This window comes from Labeo rohita, chromosome 13, assembly GCF_022985175.1.
Source record: "Labeo rohita strain BAU-BD-2019 chromosome 13, IGBB_LRoh.1.0, whole genome shotgun sequence".
Lineage (NCBI taxonomy): Eukaryota > Metazoa > Chordata > Actinopteri > Cypriniformes > Cyprinidae > Labeo > Labeo rohita.
In genome coordinates, this window is record NC_066881.1 from 9929796 (window position 1) to 9947627 (window position 17832).

Below are 17832 nucleotides of genomic sequence, written 5' to 3' on the forward strand. Positions count from 1 at the left end.
CCTCTTGTCTAAACCTGTAAGACCTTTGTTCATCTTCAGAACACAAGTTAAGATATTTTTGATAAAATCAGAGAGCTTTCTTACGCTCCATAGACAGTAAAAGTACTATCATGGTCAAGGCACAGAAATGTAGTAAGGACATTGAAAATAGTGCATGTGACATCAGTGGTTCAACTGTAATTTTATGAAGCTACGAGAATACTTTCCATGCACAAAGAAAACAAAAATAATGACTTTATTCAACAATTTCTTCTCTCCCGAGACAGTCCTCCACCATTTTTGAGAGTACCATGATGCATGTGTGTGAAGCTGCTGACGTAAAACACGCATGCGCTGTGTTTACGAGCAGAAGAATGCATCTTAATTTTTGTTCCGAAGATGAACGAAGGTCTTGTGGGTTTGGCTGAGGTTGAGTAATTAATGGCAAAATTTTCCTTTTTGGGAGAACTATCCCTTTAATGACAAAAAATTAATTAATGAAATAACATGCAAATTTCAAAAAGATGCAACACAAGGAATTTTATATATATATATATATATATGTATATATACACATGACCATTCAAAAGTTTGGGGTCTGTAAGACTTTGAAATGCTTTGAAATAACATTTGAAATAGACCTCATTTGTAATTGTCTATACTGTCACTTTTGATTTATTATATCCAGGCTGTATAAAAAACAATCTTACTGACCCCAAACTTTTAAATTGTCACACACACTTTTACTGAAGCGTTTGACTACATGAAAATTGAACTGTGATACTGAATTTCTGATCATTTTGATATCAACTCTAACACTGTTTTTGTTACTGAATATTAAAGCCAGAAAGGATCATGAAAAAAAAAAATTATTCCTAGTGTTGATTTTTTTTTTTTTTTTTTTTATTATAGCAATAAAAACTGTAATATCAATACATTGATAGATGTTCTGTAATTTTCAGTCCAAATCACATTTATTTGTATAGCACTTTACACAATACATATTATTTTAAAGGAGCTTAACAGACATTGTACAGTGTTGTTTGGCCTTAATGAACAGAGGATCTAGTTTTCTTTAATGGGACAGTTCACCCAAAACTGAAAATTCTGTCATAATTACTCGCCCTCATGTCGTTCCAAACTAAGACAAATTAAGATATTTTTGATAAAATCCAAGAGCTTTCTAACCCTTCATAGACATCAGCGCAACTGAAACCCACCAGCAGTGCTACGACACAACACACTGTTGCTCACATGATACTTTTTTTTATGTAAGTATTATGACACAAGTGAGGTGCAAAGCTTTGTTTATAAGAGAAATAGCAGGCAAAAGTTACATCGTGAGCATGCATTTTGATTTCCATAAGTGTAATAATATTGATTGTTTCTTTTCCCAAATCCTTACCCGTCTCACCCTCTAATTTCTCAGGTTTATTTTATTGTCATTCAATTTTAAGTACTTTCCGCATCTCTTACTGTGGTATACATGTGGATGAGAAATGATTTCGTGAACATGAATTAAGAATTCGTTCTTACGATTTATTATTTCGTTCCCTAATTGTACTTAAATCATGGGTTATCTAGGGAACAAATAACCGTGGCCACAAATTAGTCGTAGTCACGAATTAACAAGTTGTAGGAATGAATCATGCTCGTGTCTAACAGCCCTGTCAAAGCGCTTTGCCCGCTATGAAACAATTATCTAGGGAAATTACAATTAAACAAGACTTGGGCCTAGTTACAAAATTTCTGTTGTTTTCCATGTTGAAGAGCTTTGTATTGTTTCTATTTTAATATATCTTGAAAGTCTGGATCACATTAAAAGCGTAGTTTGCACAATAATGAATTATTTTTGGTGAAAGATCCAGCCCCTTCACTGTTACTTCTAAACAATATGCAGTGCATCTGGGTTCTACATTGTGATGCTCTTGTGAATGTGTGTCTGACTGACATGGAGTAGAGAAAAAAAGTTGAAGAAGTCGTTATTTTTGTTTTCTTTGTGCACAAAAAGTATTTTTGTAGCTTCAAAGGTTGACATGGACTATTAATTTTACATGGCCTGTTTTATCGATGTCCTTACCAGTGATGGGGAAAGTTACTTTTAAAAGTAATGCATTACAATATTGAGTTACTCCCTAAAAAAGTAACTAATTATATAGTGCATAATGCATTACTTTACTTTTGCGTTAATCTGGGCAGGGCTTGCTTGTTTGTTTTTAATATAAAAAGTTCTATTTTTGGCAAATGTAAAAGCCTTTTCACACAAAAAGCCTCAGGTTTTGATAAAAGTAAATTCACATCTGTACAGTAGACCACAGAAGAAAAAAATGTCAACTCTTCAGCAAAAAAAGGAAAAACAAATGTTAGATTATAGAGTAATTTTTGCTTAGTAGTATGGTTGAATTGGATCATCGAAGGTTGGTAGCAAAGACATTGGTTAATAAAATGGGATTAAATGCATAAAGGATATTTGTATTATTTAACATAATTATTGCAGGGTTGTGTCATATTCTGAGTTGAATTTCACTGTTTTTATTCATTTTGAGGAATACTGAATCTGTTTTTTGTGAGTGAGATGAATTAATGCATGTTCACATTTATTCTAGAACTAACATCTTACTCCCAATTTCTCTCAACATAGGGACAGGAGAGCTTTTAATCTAAAATTGGGGGAAAAGTAACTGGCGTTACTTATTTGAAAAAAATAACTCAGATATTTTCTTGTCAATTAAAAAGTAATGTGTTACTTTACTAGTTACTTGGAAAAAGTAATAATATTACGTAACTTGCGTTACCCCCAACACTGGTCCTTACTACCTTTCTGGGCCTTGAACATGTCAGTTGCGTTGCTGTCTATGCAGGGTCAGACAGCTCTTGGATTTCATCAAAAAATCTTAATTTGTGTTCTGAAGATGAAGGAAGGTCTTACGGGTTTGGAACAACATGAGGGTGAGTAACACTGACAGAATTTTTATTTTTGGGTGAACTATCTCTTTAATCTCTTTTAGCCCCAGTGTGCTGTCTAAACAGGTAGCTCACTAAGTTTTAGAGCAGACCTTTGGCTTTGATGTTTCTTTTGCAAAAGCAAGAGAATGCAGGAAAGCAACACAGCGTGAAAATATCAGGAAGACACCTTTGAAGTACAGTGAATACAGATGAGCTTAACAGCAGGATTACCGCGCTCAATTTAGAAAGCAATTATTGCCGTAAAATGTATTATCGTTCATAATCTAATATAACAGTCTTACTTCTTGGCATTACAGTTATAAGTTTTATAAGTAAAAAAAAACAGCATGTGAAAATGTCACTGCTTGTACAACCTCTGTGATTAATTCATGATTGTTTTTTCCTACTTTTTCCATTTTAAATCCCTAGAAGGGTGTATACAAAAACTCATCACTTCAGTAAAACAGAGAAGGGGTCAAAGGGACGATAGATGCGTGGGAGTTTAATACTGAACAGATCAGACTGAATACGTCAGAGATTGTGGCTTCAATCAGGGTTTTCAACCAATGGCAGGTGTCTCTGTCTAGGCTTGAAGGGTTTTTAGTGTTGTTAGACGCTCTTCTGGATGCATTCTGGACGTTCATGCCTATGAAAACGTTATCCCTTTGCTCTCTGAGCAAATTAGATTTTTTTTGGATCAAGTACATCTGAGGTTGAAGTTCTGAGGAAACAACACATTGTGGATTACTGAACTTATAAAGGAGTAGGATCACAGAATTATGATCTCCAGCAAGTTGCTAGTGTTTAGGGGCCCACGTGGCACTCTGGTCACAGAAACAGTTCAAGAGAGCCGGCGGCGCAAAAAGTCGTGTGCTGACCTGTTTCAGAACGGTTACCGTGTGAAGTTGGGTCCAGGCCAGTTAGGAGATGGCAAAGAGAGTGACAGCCAGAGCTCTCTCTTTTACTGCCTCCATGTGCTGTCTAACTGGGGTAAGACTTGGGAGCTTATTGTTAGCATTAGTATTAAGTTTAATACTGTAACTGCACGGTTATGATTTTTGACTTGTTTACTGTGTGGAAGAAGTTTTTTGGGGCTTTATTGCAGTGTTTTTGTTTCCTTTTGCTGAAGGTAACATCAAACTTGCAGTAAAAATATTTCTGTCTGGTGAATCCTGCGATTCATGAATCCTTGATTTGTTTTTGTTCAAATTGCAGCAAAGCTAAGATGGTGTGTTTCTGAATAGATTATGTTTTGAGGCTGAAGGCAGGAAAAATGCTGTTTATGTAAGATGTCTATTGAAGCTGGTGATATTGTTCTCTAATCTGCTTCCTGATGCGCTCATTTCAGCACCTACATCTCTCTCGCTCTCACACACACAGAAGTGTGATTGTTTATGGTTCTTCTTTCTCTGCTCTAAGCCCAAGTAAACTGCTCAAATAATACATGCTTAACATCTGATTGAAGTTTATAACAACCCAAAAATGTAATATTAACATTAGTTATTACACGTTTGAATCTCACAATGCAGGTCAAGTACATGTTCAGATCTCAGACATTTTCAGAAAGTATGAAAAAGAATATTTTTGCTAGCAAAGTAGTTTTACTTTAAAAAGCTTTATTTTCATGAATGTTTTCATAAGATGTCTAAATGCAGTATGTGCACACTACACAAAATATATCTGAATTTGCCAGAATGTACAGTACTGAAGTAGAGTATACTGCACAGAATATATATCCCCTTTGAGAAAAATGAACTTATTATTTGCGAATCATTATTTATTTGAGCGGCTAAAATGTAGTCATTTAACAACATCGAATTATAAAAAAAATATATTATTATTATTATTTTTTTTAATAATAAATGTGTGTAATATGACAATGACCACAGAAGCAGGTTACTAATATTTGACGTTTATCGTTGCATTCATTGCATGCTGTTTCACATACTATTTTGGAAGACCCATAAAGAAACAGGATGCAGAAATGTTTAAAGTGGGTGTGGCCAAACTGTAAGAACAATTCTGTAACATTTACGGTAAAAAACTGGGAGCTGTGGTTGCCAGAATTTTATCGTAAAAATTAACAACATTTCAGGTATAATGGATTTAACTTAAAATTACTTTTAAATACTGTAATTTTATTAACTGATATTATGTTCATATATCAACCATAAACTGATACACTGATAACCACCAAAAGCAGGTGGTGATGAGAAAGTCGCATGATGATTAGATATAACATACAACCCTAACGTACACAACTGATTATAAAAAAAACTAAGAAGAAGTAGTTATTTCAACGAAAATTCATAAAATGTGAATTGTAATGCGGAGAATTCTGGGAATATCAATTTATGGTTATTCACTGTAAATTATACATTCTTTTTCCGCTTCCAAAAACAGTATACTACCGTAAAATTACATGTAGCGGCAATACAGTTTTTCATTGTATATAATAGAGAAACTTACTGTTACCCAATTAATAGGTTTTTACTGTCGCATTTTTACAGTCGTTTACAATGCACTTTTATTAAATTTGCTATAGCTCTTGAATGGAATGAGATATTTTCAGCAAACTCGGAACACACATGAATAAGCTCAAATTTTTGATCAGATTACAACAAATTGGGGAGTTTGACCACTTGGTGGCACTTTAACAGCTAGAAAAAATGAAAATGGCTGTAACTATGCACCAATTAGTCTAATAGACTTAAAATTTGGCATGAAATATCTTTTTCAAAGGTGCCACCAATGTTTATGAGGGCATTGGTGAATCATGAAAAACATGACCACCATCAGCCAATTAACTTTGAGCACTAGACGAGGTTAATAGAGGTTGAGCGGAATGAAACTCACTGGGCCTGCTTGACTTGTGGCGCTAGAGGTCTGTAAGAAATTTGAAAGGAATCGTTTTCATGTTTTACACCTCGTATGTCACATAATGTTTCAAAAGTGCACCAATAGTCATATTATGTTAGATCTCCTCATTCTGAACAGCTTTGCCACTAGAACCACTTTTGTCAGTTGAACTGTTCGTTAAATATTTGACATTATGTAAAAAAGCTGCTTTTTCAAACGTGTCCTAGGCTGTTTGTCTGGTTTTCATCAAAATTGATACAAACCATCCTTAGATGGTCCTAACAAAAAGTTATCAAAAACTTTTTGATAAACCCAACTGTTCTCAAAAAAAATGCACATCAATTTGATGGAGACCTCGCTAGAGTGAACACGAGGCTATATCTCTTCAACACTTCATCGTATTTAGACCAAACTTAGAGTTTGTTATGACAACCATGTCCTGAGGTTACCTGCACAGTTTTAGCACAGTGCCACCTATTGGTCAGGACATATAAAAATGCCAGAATCAATCTAAAGCTGTTTTTCTGTAATTCTTTGCATTTTGGCTCCAAACTGTGTGTGTCAGTGGCTACGTTTACATGCAACCAAATAATCCGTTTGTAATCGAAATGACAGCTCGATTGGACTGAAAAGCCTTTATGTAAACACCTTAATTGATTTGATTGTTCTTCTTGTTTCAGATTCTCATCCACAGGCAACCCATTTTGGGCGCAGGAAGGGGCATTTGTACTGCGTGATAAATATGACCAGCACAGCGGTTTATATGTATATTTATCCAGAAATGGATAAATATTAATTCTGCTATTAAAAACAAATAAAGAGAATGAAGTGTGGGAGAGAGGTTATTATGTATAAAACTCTGTATTTGTGTAGTGCGCACATGTAAAAAAAATTCTATTCCGATTTGAAACTTGTGACATACAAACGCGCACATCAACCCGATCACTTTATTTAGCTTTCATGTAAACGCTACATTCATATTCAGCAATCGGAATGAATTTGGTCCGATTGAACCAAACATTGTGCATGTAAACGTAGCCAATGTCACCCCTAGTTAGCCACACCACATCAATTTGGGACCTATTGGTGAAAAGTGATAAATCATTAAATTATATTTCTAGTAATTTCATTTATGATTTTTTAGCCCTTTTAGGTCAAGTCATCTTAAAATGTATGTAATTGCTCAAGGGTCTTAAAACGCTTGAACTACTTGCAGCTGTATTTAAATATTACAATTATTATTGTGACTTCTCATAGCTCCAAAGCATACCTCTGTCTTTAAAAAAAGGTTTTACGGTTTTAAAAACACTAATGATCCTTTTAGCAAGTAGCAAATCATTAGTTTGTGGCTGTGGTGTAAAACTATAAATTAGAACCTTTGGACAAAAACAACTTGTTTAAAATGTGTCAAAGCAAGAAAGAAAACTGTAATTTGAAAAAGTAATCTGATTGCATTATGATAACAGTTGATCCGTTTCATTGATTCTCGCCTGCTTTTCTCTTTTCTCTTGCAGGTCTGAGGTTTCTAAGAGCCTTGAGATTGATACAGTTCTCAGAAATTTTACAGTTTTTGAATATCTTAAAAACAAGGTAAGGCCGACAACATATCACGCACCTCTCTAACTCTAAGTTTCAAAAGCTCCACTCCGCTGTGGCATCAACACACACAGTCTCTACAGCTCCTTAGGAGTCTCCGGTGTCCCTTTCACCGCTTACCACACACCTCTGCGGCTTTGACCCAGACGTCTAGCTGAGCAGTTTTACGTGTGCATTTAGCGTGCTGTAGGAAAGAGAACAGGGCCGCCCTCCAGTCTGATGAATGCAGGAGTGTGAAGCAGACAGGCCTCTGATTGATTCCTCCTCCGGCAGGCTGTCACACACATGACAGATGAGCGCCTCCTGACACCGCAGTGGTATTTCGTAAATATGTCAATGAATCAGAAAGGAATTGGAGAAAAAGCAGTCAGCGCCCAACTGGTGGTTGCAAAGCTGCTGGACGTTTCATTTATTTTAGCTGCCATCTCGTTTTCCATTCGGGGGAAATTGCTTAGATATATCACACCGAACTGACACAGCTGTCAACAGGACGTTACATTTGCACCACTGTATTTGCTCTCATTGGCTGCTGAAGAAGGGGCGTTCACATTGACTTCGATTCGGAAACAGTTTGTTTTTTGTGAGAGTGGTGATTTGAAAGTTCAAAATTCAGATCCAATGTGAACACCCCTTTAGACTTAACAGCTCCGATACGGTCATCCTCGGGATCCCACTGTCTTCTGATTTGTTTGCTGATAACCTATGTGTTCACTCCCAGCGAGCAGCGTCACGGCAAGGCGTCGCTCGTGTGTGTGTTGGGCTCAGTAGATGACTGACTGATCTGTACGTCAGTGTGATGCGTTTCACTTTGAGAGGTGTGATGTAACTCTCGTCTCTCACAGTAATTCCATCAAGCTGGTGAACCTGTGTTCCATCTTCATAAGCACATGGCTCACTGCTGCAGGATTCATTCATCTGGTGAGTGAAAAAACACACACACGCCCCCCTCTCTCTCCCCATGCCCCTGGAGAAATGACACAGAAAGGAGTGCACATGCAGATCCGTGGGAGGAAAAAGCTTCGTCTGTCCGTTTGTGGCGTATGTGGTTTGTGTTGTAGCTCATCTTGGAGGTTTGGCGTTTTGTGGTTCTTTTTTCGTGTTTTTTTTTTTTTTTTGTTTTTATCAGGATGCGCCAGAGGACATCTGTGCCACTAGATGGCAGCAGAGACTCTGACCGCCACTAAATCCTCAGTTTGGTTCCTCTCACGATTCATCCTTGTGATTTTCTGTATAGGCAGTAGATGGCTGTAGAGGATCGTGTTTAGATCTGTGAGTAATTCACTCTTCGCTCTCCTTCTGGCAGGTGGAAAACTCAGGGGATCCATGGGAAAACTTCCAAAACTCGCAACCGCTCTCATATTGGGAATGTGTGTACTTATTAATGGTCACTATGTCCACGGTGGGATATGGAGACGTCTATGCAAGAACCACTCTTGGACGCCTTTTCATGGTCTTCTTCATTCTTGGTGGTCTGGTAAAATCACTTTTCCTCTTGTTGGCACTCCTGCACCCCTCCCCTTCCCCAATGCAAACAACTACCATGTAAAAAACACTCATCTTTCCACAGTCTTCAAATTATGACACCGTTTTTGCCATACCACAGTCTTCACGACAGCCCAAATGATAACACTGTTTTTACCATATTGTATATGTCCATTGTCTTTGTAATGTTTACTCCCCTGCTTTTAAGATCCATTACCTTGTTTTACCATTACAGAACAAGTTAAGATGAAATGTACATGCTTTTTGTAATTTTTGTAGACTATCCCTCATGTTTATTGAATTTAAATTAGTGTTTAAAGAAATGTATTTTGATGATAATATTGTTGCTATTCTCTTAAAACAGTTTTGCGGTTTCAGGAGATCCCATCCTTCTGTTTCCCTCCCCGAATTCCAACAAACACAGTGGTAGTCGGATGGCCCATAGTCCTGCTTGAGCGTCACCATAGCAAAGCAGCCAAAAATACTCTTATTAGTTCATTAACACCAGAGTAACTTCAGGATACCGGAAAATATACATCGAAATAACATAGATAAACACTAGATTTGTATGTTCTGCAGGAAGGTTTTGGTAAAATTATTTACATGTGGAAAATGCCAAATTATTATTATTATTATTAATATAAAGGTCAAAGGTCAACACCCAAATCCTGTTCATATAAAGCAAAATAAATGTAATTTTTTTTAATATTATTGTTAATATTTTGTAATATTTTGTCATAAATAAGATAACCAGATTTTTTAGTAGATACAAGGAAAATGCCTAAACTGAACCCAAATAACTTTTGTTGTACAAGTAGTGCCCTCTGAAATCCATTTCATTTTTTTCCCCCAAATTTAATTTTATTTATTTATTTATTTTTCAAATTCTGTTTTTTTGGGTTTTAATTGTTCTGTTTAATTTTTTTTCCATTTCAGTTTTGCTCAACTATATTTAAATGGTTAAATAATAAAAAAAAAGTCTTATTAATTTAATTAATGAAACATACACAATTTAACAGCAATTTATTAAAAGTTGAACAAAAATTACATTTCTAAAGCCTTATAAAATACTTTTTCCCCCCTCAAATTTAGTTTTATTTGAACCAAATTCAGTGTTTTTTGGTTTTAATTTTTCTAGACTTTGTTTTAATTGTTAAATTAAAAAATAAAAAAGTGTGTCTTATTAATTGAAAGAATGGAGCTTGATTTCTAAAGCCCTATAAAATACATTTTATTTATTTATTTATTTATTTATTTGTTTGTCATTATTATTATTTTTTAAACTCAAATTTAGTTTTATTTTTCACCAAATTCTTTTTTTTCTGTTTTAATTTTTCTAGACTGTTTTCATGGTTAAAATAAAAAAATATTAATCAAAAACCAAGTCTTATTAATTGAAATAATGAAATTTACACAATTTAACAACAATTTATTGAAAGTTTAACAAAAATTACATTTCTAAAGCCCTATAAAATAAAATGTATGTATTTATTTATTTATTTATTCAAATTTAGTTTTATTTTTACCAAATTCTGTTTTTTTTTTCTGTTTTAATGTTTAATTCTAGACTCTGTTTTAATGGTTAAATTAAAAAATATTAATCAAAAAGTATGTCTTATTATTTGAAAGCCTGGAACTTAAATGATTTAATAGCAGTTTATTAAAAGTTTAACAAAAATTGCATTTCTAAATTTATTTTTTTTCTCAAATTTAGTTTTATTTTTTACCAAATTCTGTTTTTCATTCATTTCTGGATTCCATTTTAATGCTTTAATTAAATTTTTAATAATCAAAAACATGCAGGATTCATATTTAAATAGTATTTTTGTCCATATCGTGATTTGTTTTACATGTACTGACCTATTTTTGATTCATTCATCCCAAATTTGGCAAATTCCATGACATTCCAGGTTATACAGTAAATTCCATTTCTATGTCTGGATTCCGTGATTTAGTCCGGGTTCATAGGGCCCTATGAAAGTAATGTGTTATATCAGGTAGAAATAGTTTTTTAAGGTAACTCATATTCACATTTTAAAGTGAATATTTTTTGAATAACGATGTCATTTTAATACTCTTTCATAGAAACAGTTGGCTCATAAAATGATTCAATGATTCAAATTGAAGAATCAACCTTTATTGCCAAGCCTTAGTGTTTATGTGGTTAACAAACTCAAGATCAAGGTATAGATCATCCACAGGCATTCATGCGAAGTTTATATAGATGTAATGCAGGACAGATGCGCTTCAGTTCCTTCACTGGACACAAAGTTCCAGCTGTCTAGAAGTTTCCATAGCAATCTGCTATTTCTTTTTTGTTTTTGAGGAGGGCTGGAAATAATCAGCGCTCTGCTTTATATCAGGTGTTCAATTAATGACTTCAGTATGGAAATGTTGTAAACCGTCAGGTCTGATCAGGCAGATGTCATAATTCTTCAGGGCCCTAGAGAGAGGTGAAGAACCTCTCACAGCTCTCATCAGGAGGTCAGGCTGACAACTCTGGGATTAAGATCCCTAGTAACAAAGCGCAGAGATAAAACAGGACTTTGTCAAGGCTGCAAACTTGCAAAGCGCATCCAGCTCATTTAAAGCACACTAATGAGTCTTAATGTACTTTGCAGCTGTGGGCGATCAGGACGGACTATTCAAATCCACTTGCCACTGCATTAGTGTTTGTTGGACAAAACATGGCATGTAGGTTTTTTTTTTCTTCTTTCTCTTCCTAAGAAGACATTTTTTTTGTGCTGTCAGAGAAAATACAGATGGGCAGCATGACAAACGACAAACTTCTAAAGTTGACCTTCTATCCATTATTCCATTTTCCCTTCAATTTGACATTTTTTAAAATCTTTTCAGAAGCACAATGGACATTTTTAGACGTATAAATTATTTTTTGTTTATTTTAATTAGAAAAAAAAAGCCAAGTTGCATCATTTTTGTTTTTGGACCAAACACATCAATTTCTGCACCTCAGAGGTTGAGGAAAATCAGCGTCCGGACTCGGACGGGTCTCTCCGCTCTCTTTTTTAGCCTCTGCTTCTGTCTCCTATCTTCTCCTTAGGCCATGTTTGCCAGCTACGTCCCTGAAATCATAGAGTTAATAGGAAACCGCAAGAAATATGGTGGTTCCTATAGTGCGGTAAATGGCAGAAAGTAAGTATTCCAGGTGCCTCTGTGGCTTTGGTCACAGCAGAACCCCTCTTTGCATGCACTTTTCTTTTTCTGTTCCATGCATGTAGGCCATGTTTGCTCGCTACGTGCCAGAAATTGCTGCTCTCATCCTTAATCGGAAGAAATACGGAGGGAGTTATAACTCGACACGAGGCAGAAAGTAAGTCAAAATCCAGAACCAGGTGTGGTTGTGTGACTCACACGCCCCCGTCTCAGATAGAGAGGGGGTTAGTGCAGACAAAAATGATAGGACGAATGAATGTCACACTGTGACTGGAGACCTTGGCCATCGAAGCCACATGTCCATGCCCTTTGCTCTGTGTCCGTGGCTTCTTTTCCGTCCTGCTGCATTTTAATTTCATTACAGTGACTACTGTTGCTTTTCCATCCGTTATGTGCTGCTGTAGAATCAGTGTTTGTTTCGCATTTGTAACAGAAAAAGAGCACAGTGAAATCACTAGCTTATGTGTGACGCTCAGATTTAAAAATAAAAACGCTGTTTACTTAGTGTCATCGTTGTCTTGTTTTCTGTTCTTTGAGTTCTGCTCATCATCCATCTTTCGCATGCTCTCTGTGATTGGACGTCTGTTGGCCTTTTTGTTTTTTTTGCATGCTGCAGTGAGAAAAGCCTCTCTGGCTGTGCGTCACTGCTGGCCCTTCACCTCATCTCTGTGTGACATGACTCTGGCCCTGATCTTCAGTCAGCGCACACCCTGAATGCCTGGATGCCTCAGCTCTCGCACTGGAGCTGCTCCATTGCAATTGGCTTGCTTTTTTGCCCCGCTTGGTACTTTTACCATATCCCGTTTTTTCTTTTCCTTTTCAAAGATGACCCTTGAATGTGAATGTGGATATTTTGAAACCCTCCCACTCGTTTTTGGCTCAAACACGGCCCTGTCATCAGCAGAGCGATTCTCGCGTTTAAGCTCCAGAGCCCCCTCCGTCTCTCGCGCGCGCTCTTTCCCAACCCGTTTCGCAGCGTGAAATGGGCCCACGGTCACGTCCGGCTTTCATCATCTGAATTTGAGGGCAAATACTAAGCCGGGAGAAAGCCATTAAGAGCCCCTTTGTTTGATGCCGTTTCGCTGTCAGTGAAACAAGATTGATGAAATGTTATGTTTGGCCTCAGCCCCACGTTTGGATTCGCAGTCTGGTGTTGAGAGAAGGCCTTGTCAAAAGAGCTGAGCCTCTCGCTTTCTCTCACTTTCTTTCTCTCTGGCTATGCATGCATCTGGTTGCAATTACAGTAGGCTCCAGCTCTCTGGCCGAGCAGAAAGACAGGCACCAGGCTTCGCCTTATTGTTTAAATATGCATGGGACTGTGCGCTCATGAACGGACACATCACGACACCTCGAAATAAATGTGTCGGGATATTTATTTCCACTGTCAGCACATTTCCGACAAGCTCAGGCTGGTGCAAAATACATACGTTTGGAGTGTAATTCTGCATAAACTCACACAAGTCCAAGAGCCAAGTGTTGTTTTTTTTAAAAAATGAAGTCCATGAGTAGGTGTTTATGAATAAACGTCGGACACTGCAGAAATGTTATATAAACGCTGATTATAGTAATGTTCAGTGTAAAGTTTTTAAAACTGTATTTTCATCATATTTGTAGGAACAACCTGGCAGCAATAAAACCAGGTTCTGTCTTTTACAGCTGCGTCCATCAATCGTGGATCGATTCTGCGATTTTCGTAAATGGATCACGATTCTCTCTCAAATCGATTCTGAGCTTAGATTTTAACAGCAGATGGCACTGCGTGCTTTAGAAACAGCTGTACTCTGCTTGTGTACTTGCGTACTGCTTGCATCCAGTTCCTTACACCAGTGTTAATTTTGACAGCAAATTTTGCTTTAGTCTTAGTCATAGTCTTTTGACTAAAATGCCTCTTAGTTTTAGTCAGATTTTAGTCATCTGAATTGTTTGTTTTAGTTAAATAAATATCATAAGATTTTAGTCAACCAAATCTACAGTACAGTATGCATTTATTACACATTTCTCTAAAATGACCAAACCCATTGTATAGGTTTGATATTAAGGTTTTATCATGATAGAGGCAGATTTAACTGCTCTGACATGTAACATGCCTTTATATTTAAATTTAAATAAAACCATTTCTCATAAAGTAACAAGAACATGGTCATTTTCAGTGAAATACCAGTGGTTACATAGGCTACACTGTACAACAATTACACTGTAAAAAACAACAACAAAAACACAATTTGTTGACCTACCAGTCAACTCAAAGTTTAGTCAACTTGAAATGTTAAGTTGTGCTAAGTGACAACTTAGATATTTGAGTTCATTCAACTTAAAATTTTAAGGCAGCTGGGTAACAAACCCAGCTTTTAAGTTTAGCAAACCAAATGTTTTATTTAGTCAACTCAAATATCTTAGTCACTTAAAACAACTTAACATTTCAAGTTGAATAAACCTATTTGTGTTGACTGAACTTAACATTTTAAGGCAGCAGGGTAACAAATTATTTAAAGTTGACTCAACAAATTGTGTTTGTTGTTGTTGTTTTACAGTATAATTATGCATTCTTTATAACAACTTGTTTACCACATTCTTCATTTTTTAATATTTATTTACATAAATGTAGATTAATCTTTATTAAGGCTGCTAAAGTGATTTAGTCAAGAGCAGTGAGTGATTTTCTGTCTTTCTTTTGACAATAGCAACTAAATTAAGCTGTTGTCCCTTTAAAGCCGAATGCACGATGCAGTGTACTGGTACACGTCCGGTATTCTCCTAACTGTTTACATTCATGTAAGACATAACCGAGTGTGTTTACACTAATACTCCTCAAAACGGACAATTCGACATCATTTTGTGTGTATTTCTCCGTTCATGAAACGTGGAAGAGTACTCGTGTGCTGTGTGAGAGGCGCTGCGTTGGTGTGTGCGCTCAGAAACCAGACCGAATTGAATTCTCTTTTGCACCGTCAAATTCATCCATATGTCTGCTCTTCTCTTACTTCCAGATACTGACACCTTTTTTTAACATTTTATGAGAATGTATGTATGCTAGCTTATGTCCCAAATCGTCCCTCCCTAACATTTTCGTCTCGTTTTAGTTTGTTGACGAAAATATCATAGTTAGATTTTCGTCATAGTTTTTGTCGTTCAAAACTAGTTTTTGTTTCATTATCGCCTTTTGTCTGTCAAAACATGTCATTGAAAATCAAATTAGCCAAACACTGCCTTACACACACCACTTGAATTTGAAAAGGTTGACGTGAATCACAAGTGTTCACAGTGGGCTGTGTTTACCGTGTCATAAAAGCAGAGGAAGTGTTCTTCTTCATGAAGGTTTAAGTGTGCGGTTAAAAGCTAGCCTAGAGCGCCATCTGCTGTTAAAAAGTAAGCTCAGCATCTATTCCAGAGAAAATCGCAATACGTTCAAAAAATCGTATCGAAACGATTTATCGTTTACCGATTATCACCCCTACTGTCTTTTTAAATCACAGTTTTAAAAAAATAGTAATAATTTGCTTGAATACTGAATATCCAGTCACTTTCATCTGTTTATTAGCCTTGCTAACAGGATCTAGTCTTGTAATTATGGTGGCAATAAATATGACAATAAAATTTTATATTTATAATATATAATATAAAGTCTAATGTGCAGAACTTTACATTTCTATTTGCATTTAGTCATTTGGCAGTTTCTTTTATCCATTTATAAATGAGGACAATAGAACCAATCAAAATCAACAAAAGAGCAATAAAATGAGATCATAATAATTAGATAATTTAATGATATTATATATTTAATTATATTACATATTACATTATAATTATCAGATATTGTCAGATATCAGTAACTCTTCTTTGTCTAATTCAAAATGAGTTAAGAAATTTGGTCAAGCGTGTAAGTGAGTAAAGACTAGATGACTTGATTTCCCCCCCCCCAAACAATTAGAGTATTATTATTAAAAAAAATCCTCATATTTATGATCAACTTGGTTTGTGATGGACGAATACAATCAGAGTCAGTAAGTAACAGCTTAATATAGTGTATATGTGACCCTGGACCACAAAACCAGTCGTAAGTTGCACGGGTATATTTGTAGCAATAGCCAAAACTACATTGTATGGGTCGAAATTATCTATTTTTCTTTTATGCCAAAAATCATTGGGATATAAAGTAAAGATCATGTTCCATGAAGATATTTTGTAGACTTCCTACCATAAATATATCAAAACTAATTTGGACATCTTTAAAGGTGATTTTCTCAATATTTCGATTTTTTTTTTTTTTTTTTTTGCACCCTCAGATTCCAGATTTTCAAATAGTTGTATCTCGGCCAAATATTGTCCTGTCCTAACAAACAATACGTCAATGGAAAGCTTATTTATTCAGATTCAGACCTGATTATGTGGTCTATATACTGTACAGTTCAAAAGTTTGGGGTCAGTAAAATTTCCTTCAAATAAATGCTTTATTTTGAACTTTCTATTCGTATGAGAATCCTGAAAAATTTCCACAAAAAATATAAAGCAACATAACTATTTTCAACACTGATAATAAGAAATGTTTCAGGAGCAGAAATCAGCATTTTAGAATGATTTCTGAAGAATCATGTGACACAGGTTTTCATCAGAGAAATAAGTTACATTTTAAAATGTATTAAAATAGAAAAGGGCTATAAGTTGTAATAATATTTCAGAATATTTCTACCGTATTTTTGCCTTGGTGAGCAAAAAAGACGTTTTTCCAAAAAATAAAAAAATCTTACTGACCCCACTTTTGAATAGTAGTGAAACTTCAATTGTAGTCATACTCGGTATACTAAAGAGTCCCTTTAACACAGCACATGATTTTTGTTAAAAGTGTAGAACAACCATCTTTGTCAAGCGATTCTGTAAGCTGTCAAATGAAAAAAGTAATTTAGCTGAAATGTTTCTCTTCAGAAGCCATTAGCTTTTTAGTAGATTTTCATGTATTTGTTTATTTATTTTTTTGTTTGTATTGAACCCTGACAGTACGGTCATGGTGTGCTGAGCCTACCAGTAGTTTGAAGCGTAATCTCTGCCATTAAAACCATGCAACAGCCAGGTTTGTGATGGCTGTTGTTGTCAGCGTGTGTTCAGGGTAGCATTTAACCACCAGAACAGGAACGCAGATCTGGATCTATGACTGTAATATAGAGCAGCGTTCTGTTGGATCAGGCCGGGGTCTCTGTGGTTTCCATTAGTGCGCTGCTGAAACTGACATAAACCCTGAGTGAACTCTGAGCTCATGCGCCGCCTCTGAGCTTCTCTCCAGAATCGAAGCCACACCAAAAACGTGGAGTCGGCACCGCTTGCCCCCACAGACCAGGCCTGTGTTGGCATGCGCACGCATGGAGTAAGAGGTGAAAAGAGGACAGAATGGCATATAGAAATGCCATTACTGATATGCCTCTCACAGCGCATTAAAATAAGCGAGATCAAGAGAGGTTCAGTCATCTGGTTCTCTGACTTCAGCTTAGGTGTGCGTGGAGAACTATCCATGCATAGCTGACAGTCTGATGTATAGTCTGTGATGTTGGACAGCTTACTGCATTGTCCTGCTAGTTGTAATGCTAAAATAGAACAGAATCTTGCATTCATGTATAACCTCTTGGGATCCAGCAAAAAAAAAAAAGCATAGCGCGTTGCAAACAGAAAAAAATTAGGTTTTAGTTTCTATTGAGGAAAATACATCAATGCACAGTTAAATGAAAATATGATTATAAAATAATGTTTGTGTCATGTCTTTAAAAATATGTTTATACACATTCTGAAAATGCATTTAATAGGCATTTG

At 35.8% G+C, this 17832-nt stretch overlaps 1 protein-coding gene across 18 annotated transcripts in view; it reads left to right on the plus strand.

Annotated features, from left to right (window-relative positions):
• Positions 1 to 17832, plus strand: part of kcnma1a (potassium large conductance calcium-activated channel, subfamily M, alpha member 1a) — a 249221-nt gene that overhangs the window by 145980 nt on the left and 85409 nt on the right. For all 18 annotated transcript variants that reach the window (XM_051125701.1, XM_051125718.1, XM_051125717.1 and 15 more), the window contains exons 6-9: positions 7299 to 7374; positions 8223 to 8298; positions 8684 to 8854; positions 11924 to 12015. In XM_051125701.1, the coding sequence (XP_050981658.1) occupies positions 7299 to 7374; positions 8223 to 8298; positions 8684 to 8854; positions 11924 to 12015 (415 nt within the window). The remainder of the gene's footprint in view (positions 1 to 7298; positions 7375 to 8222; positions 8299 to 8683; positions 8855 to 11923; positions 12016 to 17832) is intronic.